This window comes from Odocoileus virginianus, chromosome 32 (genome assembly GCF_023699985.2).
Source record: "Odocoileus virginianus isolate 20LAN1187 ecotype Illinois chromosome 32, Ovbor_1.2, whole genome shotgun sequence".
Lineage (NCBI taxonomy): Eukaryota > Metazoa > Chordata > Mammalia > Artiodactyla > Cervidae > Odocoileus > Odocoileus virginianus.
In genome coordinates, this window is record NC_069705.1 from 30,392,006 (window position 1) to 30,409,427 (window position 17,422).

Below are 17,422 nucleotides of genomic sequence, written 5' to 3' on the forward strand. Positions count from 1 at the left end.
ATTTCAAAATTCACCTTCAGGGCCAACATTCCTTGTTGGATTGATGAGCCTTCTCGTGTGGTCAAGAACATTACAGGCAATGTACATAGTACTGAAAAGAAGATATTTTATCACTTCTCTAAAAACTGGGGATGATCTTATGCAGCTGTTTCATAAGAAATATGTCTCACATCTGATGGGATAAATTCCCTTCAAAGATGAATCAAAGAAAATAGTATCCAAGATGCCAAAGAACCCACTCTTAGCCAAACTCCAACACACCTACAGTGAGCTCCACAGCTGCTAAAAGGACAACTCTTTCCATCACCCAATAAACCACATGGAGAGATTTAAAAGGAAAGACAGAAAGAAGCCTGTGTAAGATCCAGTCAGATTACACATTACTGTGAAAAGGAAGCCATCCTCAGCTTTACAGTATCTAAATAGAACATATAACTTAAAATAGTCAGCTGCCAGTCAGTAAAGCCATAAAAATGACTAAAACCAAGTTTGAGAATTGACCATAAAATTGGTTGATAAAAATAAGGAAATTATATTTGTTTTACAGTTGATTAAAATTATTGTATTTCTAGATTTGATTTTTCTATGTTATTGAATTGATGGGTTGTTGATGTTTAGTTGCTAAGTCATATCTGACTCTTTGTGACCCCATAGGCTGTAGCCCACCAGGCTCCTCTGTCCATGGACTTCCCAGGCAAGAATACTGGAGTGAGTTGCCATTTCCTTCTCCAGGAAATGGTTGGTTCTTCCCAACCCAGGGATCGAACCTGCATCTCCTGCATTAGCAAGATGAATTCTTTACCACTGAGCCTCTGGGGGTGGGGGTGGGTTCTCTCTTTATCCCTTTCTCCAGCTGAAGGCACATTTTCCCGTGTCATTCAAAGAAGTGGGTTTGGACTGACAAGGTGTTTTAAAACTCCATGGACAAGCTCAATTAGCATAGTTCTTTGGAAGGGATTCAATGATCTTTGGCTACTATTAATATTTTTAATCTTTCATTTTTATTATGTGTATGATGTCAAGAGCTGTGGCAGGAAGCACATTTTGTCAATTAAATAATTAATCCCACAGCATAATAGTCAGGGAGGAAAAACTGACATTTGTCAGGTTCAAAGAAAATGAAAGCTGGGAAGGAGGTTTCATTACTCTTGCTCAGGAAACACATAATCTGAGAGCAGATTTGACTTGTTCCTTTCCTCATCTACCGCTCCTGCTACAAACATTCCCTGTATCAAACCACAGGAAAGAAAATGCATTTGCAATAGTTCTCCCCCCATCCTTATCCACCCAATCACAAAATCACATTAGTTTTCTTTTTTACATATGTCTTCAGTCTCCTCCTTTTAGTACCATCAAAATTGGCTAAGATTGACTCCACAAAACTGTAGGGCAAGGATGACACTAAATTGTCTGCTTTCTGCTTTAGCAAATGCACAGAGGTTAGAAGCCTGAGCGATGGAGGTAGACAGCCCGGTTCAAGTCCCTGCAGGGCCCTCACTGACCATGGGATCTCAGGCTCCAGGCTTGCCTGTCTCAACTTGAGAAAGGATCCTGCTCTCAGGCCCCAGCTCCCAAGGCGCTGGGAGACTCCAGTGACGGCGCACACACTTCCCAGCACACAGCCAGCCGCGAGGTAAGGAGTCAGCATGCCTCGGCTATAAAGAGCGGTGCATTCCGTTTACGTTTTTAATACGATCTGATTTATGAACAGGTGGAGTGCACTGTCGCACCAGCACACGCTGCACTTTCGCTTTTCCTTTCACTTCTGCTCCTAAGCCTCCTCTCACTGCTCCTACTTCAGTCTCTCCTGTCAGGAGGCCTCTGTCGGCTTGCCTGGCGCTCTCTCTCCTCCGGCCCCTTCCCACTCTAGTCCTTGGCTGGCAAGGTGCCGGGTCCGCTAAGTCTAAGGTTCCAGGGTTTCCACAGATGGTCTTGCCGTGTCGTCAGCAACAGTCTGCACTGGATTAATGCTGCCTGGGAGGTGAAAATTTCAGCTCACTATTTTTAACCTGTTAAGCATCCTTGTTTGTGCCAAAACCAAACGGTTGCTTGGGGTGGGGATGTGTTTCCTGGGTACATCATGCCACATGTGAAACTTTTTTCTCTAATAGTATTCCACAAGGTCGAATAAATAGGTCACTAATAGGTCACTAAACAGTTATTTTTGTTATAAAAAGCAAGACTTCACCAGGTTCCCATTGCCTGTATGTCTACAATATCTATTTTTGCAATTGGTGAAAAATATACCCTGATAATCTACGACAGCTGTATAGACATCATGAAACAAAAAATTGGGTTTAGAATTATCGCCCGTTGGACAATGAGCTCAAGACCCTTAATTTAGCAAGAGTACCTATCTCAAATATGTGTTCTGTATTTCCCTTAAATACTGGATTAAAACTGTTAAGCAATTTTGTCCTCTTTCATGTAATTTGATATGTGTAATTAGTAAGGCAGGTGGGGAAAAAAAACTTAGTAAGGCAGTAAGGGGGGGGGGATCTCCCTTTGGTAAATCAGATGAGTTTTCTTGACATAAATTGGTTTTAGGTGAGGGAATATTATTTTAATCTAGTTAGGATGGCTCTTTCCACAATGCAGAGAAAAAAAAAAACGTGGAAAATTTTCAACTTTTTGAATGATTTGTTGTATTATTACTTTTTCTGAAATTTGTTCCTGCTCAGGATCAAACTGAGTCACACTTTCTGTAAGGTGACTGGAAAAGAATGAATATATTCTTTAAGTTTATTTTTCCTCGTTTCTTGATGCAATTTGCTAAATGAGGCTAAGCTATGGGTAAATGTACAATGCAGGAGAAAGGAGATTTTATTAGTAGTAATATTGCACACATCTCAGGACTATGTTAGAAGAAACAAAATGTCTCTATGTACGCTTCCTGGGCTCAGATAGTAAAGAATCTGCTTGCAGTGCAGGAGACCAGGATTTGTTCCATGGGTCAGAGGATTTTCCTGTTCAGAAATGGCAGCCCACTCCAGCATTCTTGCCTGGAGAATTCCATGGACAGAGGAGCCTGGTGGGCTACTGTCCATGGGGTCCAACAGAGTCAGCAACTGAGCAACTAACACTTATGCTAACTTTAAAGAAGCTACTGTCTTTAATGGGTGGATATCAGAAGGGTTAGGATTGTGAGGTCAAGTTACAGCAGTCACTGTTTCACTGGTTGAACATGCAGGGAGAAAATAAGAGTGTAAAAATGTTCAACAAATAAATGTAAATGATCAAACCATAACAGATTATATTATGGGAAACTAGGATGTTTTAACCTTAATGCCCTAGATTGCCTTTGAGGGAGAAAATGGAACTCTTCTGAAGCAGGTTCTCCTATAAACAGTCAGAAACAGCTGGGCTGGATGGATCAGGAGATGATGCAGAGGAAGAATAAAGATGGGTTTCCTCACCGACAGTTCTGATCTCCTTACGCCAACTCTAATTAGAAAAACACTGTGAGCATCTTCCTGAGCGTGGAAGGGAGCCCAGAGAGTTTATGCTCCAACACTGACTGTGTGCCAGAAGGACTTGTGTCTGGGGCTCCAAATGCCCGTGGGTGGCTCTCCATCTCTAATGCGGAAGACTGTGGGATCACCTGATATCTCAAAGTCTGAATCAGAGGCCAGAACATCAGTCTAAGAAAATAATCATGGCATCCTGACACCAGCAAGTTAGCGTGAACTGAGCGTGCCCGCCGTGTCACTGGGACGAGGACCTACCTACCTTGTCTGGAGAACTCATCCGCTTCCCTGTGAACCAAATCCTTTACTCTGTTTCCGTAAAGCAGCCGTGAAGAATCGTGATCAAAGGCTTTCAGGGTTTCGCTGGAGCTATAAGACTTCTGCGTGGGAACTCGGCACTCCTCGTTGTCCGCCGAGGAGTTCGTGTAGCGCCGCTCCTTCTCCCGGCGGTTCTTGGTCAGCGAGCAGTAGGGCCGCCGTTCCTTCACATCCATACTTCATTCCTTCCCAGGGCACATCAGTCCTGGCTGTGGCCGGGTCGGCTCAGGGGTCCATCCTCAGTGGTCTGCCTGTGGAGATAAAAGGTTGGCATGATGTCAGCATCAGTTCAGTTCAGTGGATCAGTCGTGTCTGACTCTTTGTGACCCCATGGACTGCAGCACACCAGGCTTCCCTGTCCATCACCAACTCCCAGAGCTTATTCAAACTCATGTCCATTGAGTTGGTGATGCTATCCAACCATCTCATCCTCTGTCAGCATTACGTTCATCTAAAAACCTACAGCCTCCTTAACCTGGAGAACGATGGGAAGGAAGGGTGCTATTGCATATGGTGGAAACTCACTTTCCCCAAGAAATGAACACTGGTGAAATCAGCCTAAGGTATCCTGTCTCATCAGCAGGTGAGGCGCACCTTCTGGTAATGAGTGTTATGAGTCCTTGTTGAAGCTACTAGATCGAATCTTCACTTTAATGTTGAGTTGCTAAGTCATATCTGACTCTTGTGACCCCATGGACTGTAGCCCACCAGGCTCCTCTGCCCATGGGATTCTCCAGGCAAGAATACTGGAGTGGGTTGCCGTTTCCTTCTCCATCACCTTAATACACACACATGCAAAATAAGCTCAAGCTCAAATCTTGGTCCAGAAGCTAGCTAAAAACTGGCCTCAATGTTTTCTGAATTTTCCACAATGGAAAAGTTTTCTCCTGCTGCATTTTCTTTATTCACGAAAAAATTTTCTTTCTTTTTCTTAAAAAAAAAAAAAACAAAAAAAAACTACTTTTATTTCTTTAATCTTTTTTTAAAGAGCAAGAGAAAATTGGGAGCTTCTTAGAAGTGAAACTTTTAAGTACACCAAACATTTATTTTATTACTTTTTTTAAAAAGACATTTCATTCAGAGGGCACAGGTATCATGTTTTAAGGACCCGAATGTCTTGACTGGTGGCAAAAGTGGATCTTTCTCTCCTAATTCCTCTCCTTCAAAAGCATTTTCCTTTTGAGAAAATAAATTGAAGCAACACTATCTTGATATTTAAGGCAATTTGAGTAGCTAATTTGATGGGGTAGTTTCTTGCAAGGGCCAGCAGCAAGAATGAGTGAGAAGAAGCGGGTGAATAGTGTTTCTCTGCCTACCTACTCTTTTCCTTACATTTCCTGAAGGGGTTAGGGTGGGCAGAAAAGCCTCTGTCCCTGAAGATGCGAGCCCAGGAGAGGGAGGATGACCCAGGGCTGATCCACATTTTAATTGGTCCTCTTTTGTCTTTACTCTTTCTCATTTTGTCTCTCCTTTTAATCTGAAGGTCCCCAAAGGTCTTGTCTTCAGCGCTCGTGCCTTTCCCTACCCCCACTACTTTCCTAAACTTGACTTGGCTAATTCCATAATCAACTTGAAACAATTGATTCCCAGTGGCCCCCGGTCTTTCCCTGGGGTTCCATGTCCTTAGTGCTGGGACTCATAGATAGCTACTTTCTTCCACTTATAAAGCCCTTCTTCCAAGGAGTCTCTCTCTGTCTCTTCAACCTCAGCCGTCAGGAAGTACATTACCCTGCTCTTTCTTGTCCTTCCAACGTGGAATCTCATAGCTAACTCTAATTTGCTGACAGTGGTTCAGCTGACATCTGTGCTGACTGTCAACAAGTCTTGATTCCTTCTGAGCAAAATTACAACTCCTAATGCTTTTCACTTTCTCACTTCTGCCTTCTATCCAGTGATGAGGAAATAGGGAAAACTCTGAGCTGGAATGACCCAAGTTCCAGAGCCTCTGTGTGAAAAATTTGGATATTCCTCCTGCCATCTCTCCAACTGAACCAAATCCTACCCCTCCCATACTGACAGCTACCCCACATGGGGTTTCATATGTCTCTGCTATGATTTGAGCTGGGCACTTAAAAGCAGTTGCTAATATTTTAGCTTGGTTGTTGAAATGTATCTTGACATCTCTACCTTTGTCTTCTTTTTGATGGATCCTATTTTAAAAAGATGAATCTTTTTCACTGACCCCTGCTGATTTATTACTCAATTTTTCTCTTTACCAATCTTTCCAATAGCTTTTAATAGAAATTGGATTTCCCTTAATGTAGCTTTCCTTTCTATTTAAGACAATAAATAATTTCAAGGTATGGTGACAGGAGTATTTTTATAAAGTAGGATTAAAACAGCAACCCACCAACTCACTGTTGTTATTCCAACAAACAAAAGTTACTTTAGATAAATATTTATTGAATGACTAATATGCTGAGAACACACCACTGAATCAAACAATGTCCCTGCCCTCAGGGAACACATGCATAGTGAGGGAAACAGATACATTTTTTGTAATGCAGTGAATAAATATCCCTGAGTTAAAGGACAATCTTGTTTCCAAAACACTCTTGCTCTCTTTGGAGGAAAGGTTTATGTAAACTCTCATAACTGTACAATCATCAAAAAGCATTTCATTGACCAGAAAAAATTGTAACTTAAGCATCTTTGGTAACAGAATTTTGGGATTTGAAGTCATTATAAAGGTTCCATCTCTTGCCTTAAATTGACTACTTTTAAAAAATAAGTATTGCAATATATAGGACTTCCCACGTAGTGCAGTGCTAAAGAATATGCCTGCCAATGCAGGAGATGCGGGTTTGACCCTGGGGTTAGGAAGATCTCCTGGAGTAGGAAATGACAACCCACTCCAATATTGTTGCTGGGGAATTCCATGGACAGAGGAAGCTGGCGGGCTACAGTCCATGGGGTCACAAAGGGTAAGCACAACTGAGCGACTGAGCATGCATACACGTTGCTATTTATACAAATATATATGCATTTTTATACTTTAAAAATAAGCTGACTAATCAACAAAGGTCTGTCTAGTCAAGGCTATGGTTTTTCCAGTGGTCCTATATGGATGTGAGAGTTGGACTGTGAAGAAAGCTGAGCACCGAAGAATTGATGCTTTTGAACTGTGGTGTTAGAGAAGACTCTTGAGAGTCCCTTGGACTGCAAGGAGATCCAACCAGTCCATCCTAAAGGAGATCAGTCCTGGGTGTTCATTGGAAGGACTGATGCTGAAGCTGAAACTCCAATACTTTGGCCACCTGATGCGAAGAGTGACTCACTGGAATAGACCCTGATGCTGGGAGGGACTGGGGGCAGGAGGAGAAGGGGACGACAGAGGATGAGATGGTTGGATGGCATCACTGACTCGATGAACATGAGTTTGGGTAAACTTCGGGAGTTGGTGATGGACCGGGAGGCCTGGCGTGCTGCTATTCATGGGATTGCAAAGAGTCAGACACGACTGAGCAAGTGAACTGAACTGAACTGAATGCCAGGGAAAACTAGTTTCTTTCTCTGCTGCAGTTTTGTTTCAATTAGACGAGGCATTGGAAAACTAGTCCCTTGACCAAATCTGACCCATGACCTGTTTTTGTAAATACAGTTTTACTGGAATGCAGCACATATGTTTGTTTATGTATTCTCCTGGACTGTGTTCCTGCTGCAAAGACAGAATTGAGTGGTTACAACAGAGACTTTAGTGAATTAAATTGTGGTTTCCCAAAATATATGCTCAAGTCCTAACCCCTGGTACCCGTGAATGCGACCTTACCTAGAAATATAGTCTTTATATTAATAGTTATAATAGAGTTAGAATGAGGTCATACTAAATTCTCATGGCATTCAACTTCAATGACTGGTTTCTTTATACAGAGAGAAGAGGGGCATTTGGATACAAAGAATTACAAACAAAGGAGAAAAGAGGCCAGGTGAGGATGGAGGCAGAGATTGAAACAAGCCTAGTGATGCCAAGTGCTGCCAGCAACCAGCAGAAGCCAGAGAGATGCATGGAACAGGTTCTCCCTAGAATCTCAGAGGGAGCATGGCCCTTCTAACACCTTAATTCCATACTTCATGCCTCCAGAATAAAAAGAATGAATTTCTGTTGGTTTAAGCAACCAGATTTGGGATATTTTGTTACTGGAACCCTACAAAACTAACACAGAGATCTGGTGACCCCATAAAGTCTAAAGTATTTGCTCTCTGGCCCTTTATATAGAAAAATTGCCAATGTCTAAGTTAGACCATACACGTTTCCATTCTATCTTTTTCTTTGTCCCTTTGGATCTTTGAATGTAAAAGTTTTTCTTTACTATATAGTCCATAATACAATTTTTTTTTTCAGTCTCCCAAATCAGATAAATAAAAAATTGGTAAGTTCTTTAAAGTAGTAATATGAACGTTTATCAACAGTGGCAAAGATGCATCCTTGTACAATGCTACCCATTTTATAAATCAATTCTAATTAAACATTAATAAATGAGTACTAGATAATCTTAGGTATTCTTGAGTTTTATAGGATATCTCCAGCACTAAATATCTGACTTTTCTCTATTTGTGAAGTAATTCTAAAGTGTCATGGAAAATCAAGATAGAGTATTCAAATACACATCAAAGACAAAGACATTTCGAGCTTAGGGATTCCAAGCAATAAAAAATCCTTAGCATCTCGCTTTCCAGTGTTGCAAATGGTTCAGACTCTTCAAGGATTTAATTTACACTGTAACGTTCGCAACTGCTGATACGCTTCTGATGGAAGTCAGTGAGTTCAATAAAACTTCAAAAGGCAGTTTTCTGCATTATCTCCAGCACTCAAAGCTGAAGATGAGAAGGTTAAAAAAATGCCACTGCTTAAGTGGCGCTAAATTGTTAAAGCACTTTGATGGCGATTGCACAGTCCTACCCAAGGAAGAGGGGTGTCGTGAGCATGTTCAGCATACAGAGGTTAATGGACAGGACCTTGGCTTCATCAGTGGGTGGGAGCTTTGAAAGGGAAGGAAAACTATTGGAGAGAAAGGGGACCAAAATTTTTTGGTTGAACTGGCTATATATCAGCAAGTATATGACAATATCAATTGTTAATTGGTTAATTTTCATTAGTGCTTTGAAAAACCACTCAGTTACTACACATAGCACTGCTCTGAAAAACACAGCTGGCCTGAAGCAAATATCATTACTTGGCTATTTGTTTTTCCTCAATATCTTGCAAAGTATTTGAAAGATTAAATCAATGTGCAGGTAGTCCTGATTTAGGGACTCTAGGTATCAAATCCTCTATTTTAGATACATTATTTCAACATTATTTGAAACTTGGTCACAGAACTTAGGACATTATCACATTGTATTGTTACATGTTCCTAACTCCAAAGAAATATTGTAAAATTGTTACCTTTAGGAAGTAATCTGATTTTAACTGGACTTCCTATATTTTTAAAACCCTTGCTGCCAATGATTAGAATCTCTCAGGCCAGTGACAAAATCATCTGTGCGTCTAAAATTCTGTAAGCTTATATGTTGATATAGCAACTGAAATAGAAGCAAATGTCCAAACCCCAAAGGATTAAGCAAACTTTTGGTCAAACTCACTCTTGTTTCCATTGTTATTTATTATCTGTAAGGATTACAAATTCCTGAATATTGCCCTGAATATCTTCTGCACAGACTGCCTCCTCTCTTAATAATAGTTTGGAAAAGCTCACCTAAAGGGATGAGCAGATTTTAGATTTTAATGCTCATTTACCCAGCACATTTGAGGTTAATGATCCAAACTAAGTTAACTGTGGAAGATGAAAGTGAAGTCGCTCAGTTGTGTCCGACTCTTTGCAACCCCCATGGACTATAGCCCACCAGGCTTCTCCATCCATGGGATTTTCCAGGCAAGAATACTGGAGTGGGTTGCCGTTTTCTTCTCCAAGGGATCTTTCTGACCCAGGGATTGAACCCGGTTCTCCCGCATTGCAGGCAGACGCTTTACCCTCTGAGCCATCAGGGAAGCCCAAGTTATTTGTACACAACACCAAGAAAATTTTGCCTTTCATTATTCATGACTCATATTTTCCCTAATAAGTGAGTATTTATGATTTATAACCAGTTATGTTAATCCAACAGTAAATACAACTTTGTACACCACAAGAATTTCAAAATGTTTCCTTTATTGAATAACTAGATTACTGTTAATTGAACACAAGATGAAATCAACTGCTATTGTTCATTTCAGAGGAAACTTCGCTTCCTGAGACAAATTTATAAATCAAAGAATCGAAATAATTAAGTACAAAAATAAAATCATGTTATGTGATTTTTTAAAAAAATGCTAAATTCAAGCACAACTAAAATTTGAGCTTACAGTTTCAAATAGAAGAACACAAGCGGACCTCATGTTTGAGACACAAAATTAAAACACAAACCAAACTGAAAAACATAGGGAATGGAGAATGTATCATGAGTAACAAAAGTAGTGCTTATTGAGAAGGTATAGGCACAGGGAGAAATGAATATAGCGAATGATTAGTGGTTGAGAAGATTAGAAACAAGAAAAGTTGCTTTCTTAACACAAGACAGGAGATAAAGAGAATATTTGATAGCAACAATAAATAAGAAGTCAACTTCTGCTTCCAGCCAACATGCAGTAACTAGAACTAGATTTACTGTCTTGTCTAAAACAGCAACAGGGGCTGCCCTTGCAGTCCAGTGGTTAAGACTCCATGCTCCCAGAGCAAGGGGGATGAGTTCAACCCCTGATGGTAGAACTAAGATCCCACATGCCACAACATAAAACAGCATGGCCTAAACATAAAATAGCAGCAACAATAAAATAGACAAAATACATGAAATGACGTTTTCAAGATAGGGACATGAAGAAATGAAGGATTGTGAACTTTGAGAAAGGGAGATGGATAGGTGAGCCCTCGATTACCCTTGCTCACTGCCTTGAAAGAGCTTCCAGGCTGTAGCACATGAAGGAGGTGACCACGGAGAGCTTAGCTGACTTCCTAAGCTACGGAGACAGTGCTGGCTGAGGGACTTTTCTAGTGGGGCAGCAGTTGAGACTCTGTGCTTGCAATGCAGGGGGCCCAGTTCCATTCCTGGTTGGGAAACTGAGATCCCATATGCAATGAGGTGTGGCAAAAAAAAAAAAAAAAAGAGAGAGAGAGAGAGCTGAAAATTTGGTAGAACAGATGGGTAAAAATTTGCATAACAAAGACTTGGAGAAAAGGAGTTCCATGGGAAAAACTGCAGGTCTGTAGAGGGTCCTTCTTGAGAATTCAGCAGAGTACTGATATGCATGTGAGGGGACCACTGGAGGCCAGAGAAGGAATGCTTTGAAAGGATTATAGCAGAGTTGCTCAACCTTGGCATTACTGACATTTTAGATGGAAAAATTCCTTTTTGTTTGGGGCTATCCTTGGTTGTTTAGCAGCATTCCTAGCCTCTATCCACTAGATACCAGTAGCACCTCTAGCTGTGACAATAAAAAAAAGTTCTCAGACATTACCAAATGTCTCCCTGGGGCAAACTGCTCCTCTAAAGGAGCACTGAATTATAGGGAACAGTACTCAGAGCTCCAACAGGGCCAAGAATAGTGTAGAGTTTTGCCAGACTAGAAAAAGCTCATAATTTATTAGGCAGTGTACTCACAATAAAGTCTTGCTCAGTTGTGGGGAATAATTAGCACTAGACTAAACAGTTCTGGTCTCAATAAAAAAAATTCTTAAAAGCAAGACCGGAAAGGATCAAAGTGTTTCCAAGCAGCTTAACTGTCCCATAACAAAGCTTAAGAATATTAAAGGAATAGAAAAATAACCAGGACTCAACAAAGTAAAAATTCACAACGTGTGTCATTCGATCAAAGAGTACCTGGCATGCAAGGGAACGGGAAAATAATGAGGAGAAAAATCAAGCAATTGAAACTGACCCAGAAATGACATAGGTGTTAGAATGAAAAGACAAGGACGTGAAAACAGTTATTAGAACTGTATTCCATATGTTCAAAAAATTATATGGAGACATGAAAGATAAATTAAAAAAAAGAACCAAATCAAACTTCTAGAGATGGAGCTACCATGTCTGAGGTGCAACATACACTGGATAAGATGGATAGCAGATTAGATATTGTGGAAGAAAAGATCAACAAACTAAATTTATAGTAATAGAAACTATATGAAACGAAGCACTGAGAAAGATTAAAAAAAATTAAGTAATCATCAGTAAGATGTGAGACTACTTCAAAAGGCCAATATATCAATAGATGTCATTGGAATCCATGAAGGAGAAGAGAGACAGGATAAAACAGAAAAAATCCTGATGAAATAGCAACCAAACAGTTCTCAAATTTGGCAAATGCTATAAAAACCCACAGACCCCAGAAACTCAATGGAGCCCAAGCACAAGAAATAAAAAATAAATTATACCAACACATTTGATTATGATTAAAATTTTTCAAACTCAATAATAAGGAATAAGTCTGAAAGCAGACACAGGAAAAAGGCACATTCAATACAGAATTTCTTATTGTAAATAATGTAAGCAAGAAGACATCAGAGAAATATTTTAAAGTACTGAAAGGAAAAAAACAAAAACAAAACAAAACAAAAAAAACACACTGTCTCTGTAGAATTCTATAAGCCATGAAAATATCTCTTAAAAATGAAGGCAGAATAACTACCTTTTCAGACATACTAAAGTTAATCACTAGTAGACTCTCATTACAAGAAATATAATGGAAGTCCTCCAGGCAGAAAGTGACATCAGACAGAAATATAGATCTACAAAAGGAATAAATACCCTTTGGAAATGGTAGTTATATGGTCAAATATATAAGATATTTTCTTATTAAATCTCTTTAAAAAATAGATGACTGTTTAAATAAAAATCATAAGTACTGTGGATTTTATAATATGTGTAAGTAAAATTTATTGCAACAGTAGCACAGAGGAAGAAGGAGTGAATAAACAGGAGTATAATATTGCATGCTTTTTATACAATATGTGAAGCAGCATAATCCAACCTCAAGGTAGGCTGTTATACTCAAGATGTATACTTTAAACCCCAATGTAACCACTACAATAACAAAACTGAGAACCATTGCCAATAAGTTAACAAAAGAAATAATGGAATCATAAGAAATGGAAGCATTCTTTCCATAGAAAGTAGAAGAGGAGCAGGGAACACTTGGGGGCAAATGGAATACAAGTAGCAAGATGATAGACTTAAACCTACCTAAGCCAATAATCACATTAGATGTAAATGATCTAAACACTCCACACAAGTCAGAGATTTTCAGATTGGAATAATATAAAAAAAAGGTAAACAAAGAGCAGACCACAAATCAGGTGGGACCTCAGCCAGGGTGGCATATACTTTAAAATAATCCACTTTGAGAAAGAGGCCATTCATAATAGATGATATCAGTTTATTAAAATGAAATGTCCAGATTAAGCAAAACTATAGAGTCCAAAAGAAAGCAGACTAGTGGTTGCCTAAAGCTGGGGCTTGAGGGGAAATGAGAAGTGAGTGCTAGTTGAGGGTTTCTTTTGGGGATGATGGAAATATTCTCAAATTGACTGTGGTGATGGTTGCACAATTCAGCAACCATTTTTTTTATATTAAAAACTGTTGAATTTTGTACTTTAAATGGGCGAGTTGTATGATATATGCATCACGCCTCAATAAAGCTGTTGTACTTTTCTTTTAAAAAATAAGAAATAAGACCCAATTATAGGCTGCTTCCAAGAAATATACTTAGATACAAAGATACAAATAGGTTAAGAGTAAATGGAAGGAAAAGAGAAAACTAACCATGTCAATAATTGCATTAAACACAAATATAAATGATCAAAACAATTAAAAGGCAGAGACAGTCAGATTGGATGAAAGAGCAAGACCAGACCAGCTGGAGAAACACTCTACAGCGATTGAAAGAATGCAGTGGATCTATTTACATGCATTGACGTGGACCTATGCACATGGCAGTCTGCTAAGTATAGGTGTTAGTTGCTAAGTTGTGTCCAACTCTTTGCGACCCCATGGACTGTAGCCCACCACGCTCCTCTGTCCGTGAAATTCTCCAGGCCAGAATACTGGAGTAGGTTGCCATTTCCTTCTCCAGGGGATCTTCCCGACCCAGGGATTGAACCCATATCTCCTGCACTGCAGGTGGATTCTTTATCACTGAGCCACCAGGGAAGCAGAGTGTTCATTTTTGTAATTCATTCATCAAGCATGTCAGGCATGACAATAAGTGCTGGGAATGGAGAGATAAACAAGACCTAGTCTCTACTCCCCTTTGTCCTGAAAGAAGAGACAGATTTTAAATAATGCCACACAAGTAAATCTACAAATGAAAATGTAGCAAATGCTGCAAAAAATTGCAAGTTGCTAAGAGAGAGAATAGAAGGTAGGGTTGGATGGAGACGGAAAGCCAAAAGGAGGAGTGATCTTACATGACATTTAGACTAAGAGCCATTGGAGAAAGGATTTAGCCTGATCACAAGTATGTGACTCAAAAAAAGAGGTAGAACAGAGCAGGCAGAGAGACTGTATTCCAACAGCACATGGGGGGAGGGGGCGGCGCTTGCTGGACAAACACCAGCAGGGCTGGGGCAGGGAGAGAGGGAGGGAGGAGAGGCATGAGATGAGTCCAGAGGGCACCGGGGCCCAGAGGACTGACTAAGAGGTTTCAGCCCCCTATCACCAGCAGTGGGTGACCACTGGAGAGCCACACGTGGCGTGTTTGACATGATCCATCAGACTGACACTGTGGAAAGATTCCTCAGGCTAAAGTGTGGAGAAAGGGAAGATGGAGGTCCGGAGCAGAAATGGGAAGAGTTGCTGGTGTTTTGCAGGAGTCCAGGCAAGACGATGAGTGCTTAGACTATGGGACCTGAGATGGCAGCGGGCGTTTAGAGAGGCGGACGGATGGGAGACACAGGCACGGTGCCAGGAAGACTGCGATGGGCTGAAACGAGGGGGAAGAGAAGCAAGGCATTGGGGATGACCTCCAGCTGCTGGCTGGAGCCGACTGGGGAGGAGGGACATCTATCAGGACAGAGGGGGCAGGGGGCAGCCCCACAAAACCATTTAGTGTACACTCCCAGTTCTTAACTTTCCTTTCATTTAAAACAGGCACCATTAGGCAGTAATCTTTATTCCTTGTAGAAACTAGAAAATACAGAATAGAGCAAAAAAAATTTTAATTATTACTCAATATTTTAGTTGCACCTTTTCAGGTTTTTATATGTATGTGTGTTTATGAATATATGTGTGAAACATATAATTTATAATTTAATATAAATAATCTTGCAACCCATTTCTACCTGACATATTATGAACAGCTTCACTGAAGTAAAATATATTTATGTCATTATTTTAAAAATGATAAATTGGAAGCTTATTCATTTAAAATTGAAAATTATTCTTCAGGCATAGCAAATATGCAAACTTAGGAAATGAAACAAATAGGAGCAATATACTAAAATAGCTACTGAATAAGTGTGAATACTGGGAAATTTTTAATTGGAAAATATATAGAACAGTGCCTGGAGCTATAAGAAAAGTGGCTTGAGTCTGATCAAATCATTAAAAATTCTTTCAAAATTTTTTATATGTAGAAAGAAACAGAAACTTGGAAATGATCAAAAAAGAAAAAAAATTACAGATAATGAGGCTAATTTACCCAGTAATATAAAATGGGAATATACTACCTGTGATTTAAAAACAAATAAAACAATTCACTTGCATAATTTGAAATTAAAAGTGATTATATTTTTCCCAATAAAAATAATGGACAATAGTAATATAATAGTAAAATATATTAATATGGTTATGTGGGCTATAGCTGCAAAGGCTTGAAAAACTGCAAGAAAATGTCATAATCTCCACCCTTGGAATAATTTGGGAAGAGGCCCTCTAGAATCGAAAGTAGCTAAGCCAAATGCCGTTTTCCTATCTCCCAGACCTTTAGGGCAAAGTGTAAATCATATTTCTCAATTTGTCTGCCTGCCTGGATCAACCAATATCCATCATATACATTTAAATGTTTTTATGATGGTTTAAGCCAGAACCCTGAATCTAGAGGCCACCACTATATTCATCCATGTTTCAAAATGCCATTCGTTTGAAAACATTGATAGTAATGCTATCAGAGTCAGAGGAAAAATTAAACTGTTATGAGACTGTCATCAGACTGTGTTATTCAAATAGCCTCCAATACAAACTAGTTTTTTTTTAAGTTGCTCAGTCGTGTCTGACTCTTTGTGACCCCATGGACTATAGAGTCCATGGAATTCTCCAGGCCAGAATACTGGAGTGGGTAGCCTTTCCCTTCTCTGGGGGATCTTCCCAACCCAGGGATCCAACCCAGGTCACCTACATTACAGGTGGATTCTTTACCAGCTGAGCTACTAGGGAAGCCCACACTAGACATAAAGCAACCAAATTGACAACTTTGATATCACTCCATGTATTGTTCTGATTGAACTGGGTCATCGACTGTCATGCCACCTTCAAACATACATGTCTACCCCAGCGGACGTGCCAGCCACCCACAGTCAAATACATAACCATAACAATAACCTCCACTCTTTAAACACTTTTTCATGCTAGGTTGCCCATTGCATTACAATTTCTAACAAGAGCTCATCAAGTTTTTGATATTTGCCAGCTTTACAGGTAAGGAAATATGAGAAATTGATACAAAGATTTGAAGTCAGACACACAGGGAGTGGCCAGACGGGGAATCACATGCCCACACAGCGTTCTCTCATTTAAGTCTCTAAACAGTTGCCAAACTGGAAGGCCTGTGGGGCATCGACTCAAAATTCAAACCTCTAGCCATAATGTGAGAAAAGATGCAATCCTTTTGGATGGTTGAAAGATACCTACAGCTTCTGTATCAGAAAAGTGACCTGTGGGTATCACTGACCTGGTGACAGTTAGGGACCCGCATGCCACTGGAGGGGCTTCTAAAATGAAGAGCTTGGACTATTTCCCTAAGTGCTGGGCATATTCCTCTCTTGAAGAGTGGACATAAAAGCTACTTGATGAATTATTAATTTCAATCTTGATTATTTATTGAGTGCTTAAAATACGCCAGGTGCTTTACATATATGACCTCACTTAATCCTCACAGCAAGCTTGCAAGGTAAGAATTATAAATTCCATTTTCACAGGAGAGAACGAAGACCCGGAAAGACAAATTGATTCATCCAAGGACATAGAGTCAGGAAGTAGCTGAGTGGAATTTGAACACATTTCAGTTAATTCCAAATCTGTCCTCATAACATTAGGTCTCCTTTCCAACCTTAGAACAAGAGGGGATTTAAGTCATAAACAAAAAACAAAAGCCGAGCAAAAATTATTTTTTTAATGGCTGCCCCACTCAGTATGTAGAATCTTAGTTCCCCCACGAGGGATCGAACCCATACACCCTGGAAGCAGAGTCTTAATCACTGGACAGCCAGGAAGTCCCTCAAGCAAATTTTGTTTTCAAGCGGGGAGGGGTGGAAAGGGAGGAGCAACAGTGAAGAGTTTGACGAACTGTGCCAGGACATCAGTGGCTCCAGTAAATGGAGGCTGTCACATTGAAAATACTACAAAAATGAAATCTGCAGAGATCATGGTACTAGGGATGTAAAAGGAAG

General features: G+C 40.0%; 1 protein-coding gene across 6 annotated transcripts in view; it reads right to left on the reverse strand.

Annotated features, from left to right (window-relative positions):
* Positions 1-17,422, reverse strand: part of TENM3 (teneurin transmembrane protein 3) — a 991,614-nt gene that overhangs the window by 436,608 nt on the left and 537,584 nt on the right. For all 6 annotated transcript variants that reach the window (XM_070460107.1, XM_070460106.1, XM_070460105.1 and 3 more), the window contains one exon: positions 3,730-4,036. In XM_070460107.1, coding sequence (XP_070316208.1) covers positions 3,730-3,961 — 232 coding nt within the window. In that variant the 5' untranslated portion in view covers positions 3,962-4,036. The remainder of the gene's footprint in view (positions 1-3,729; positions 4,037-17,422) is intronic.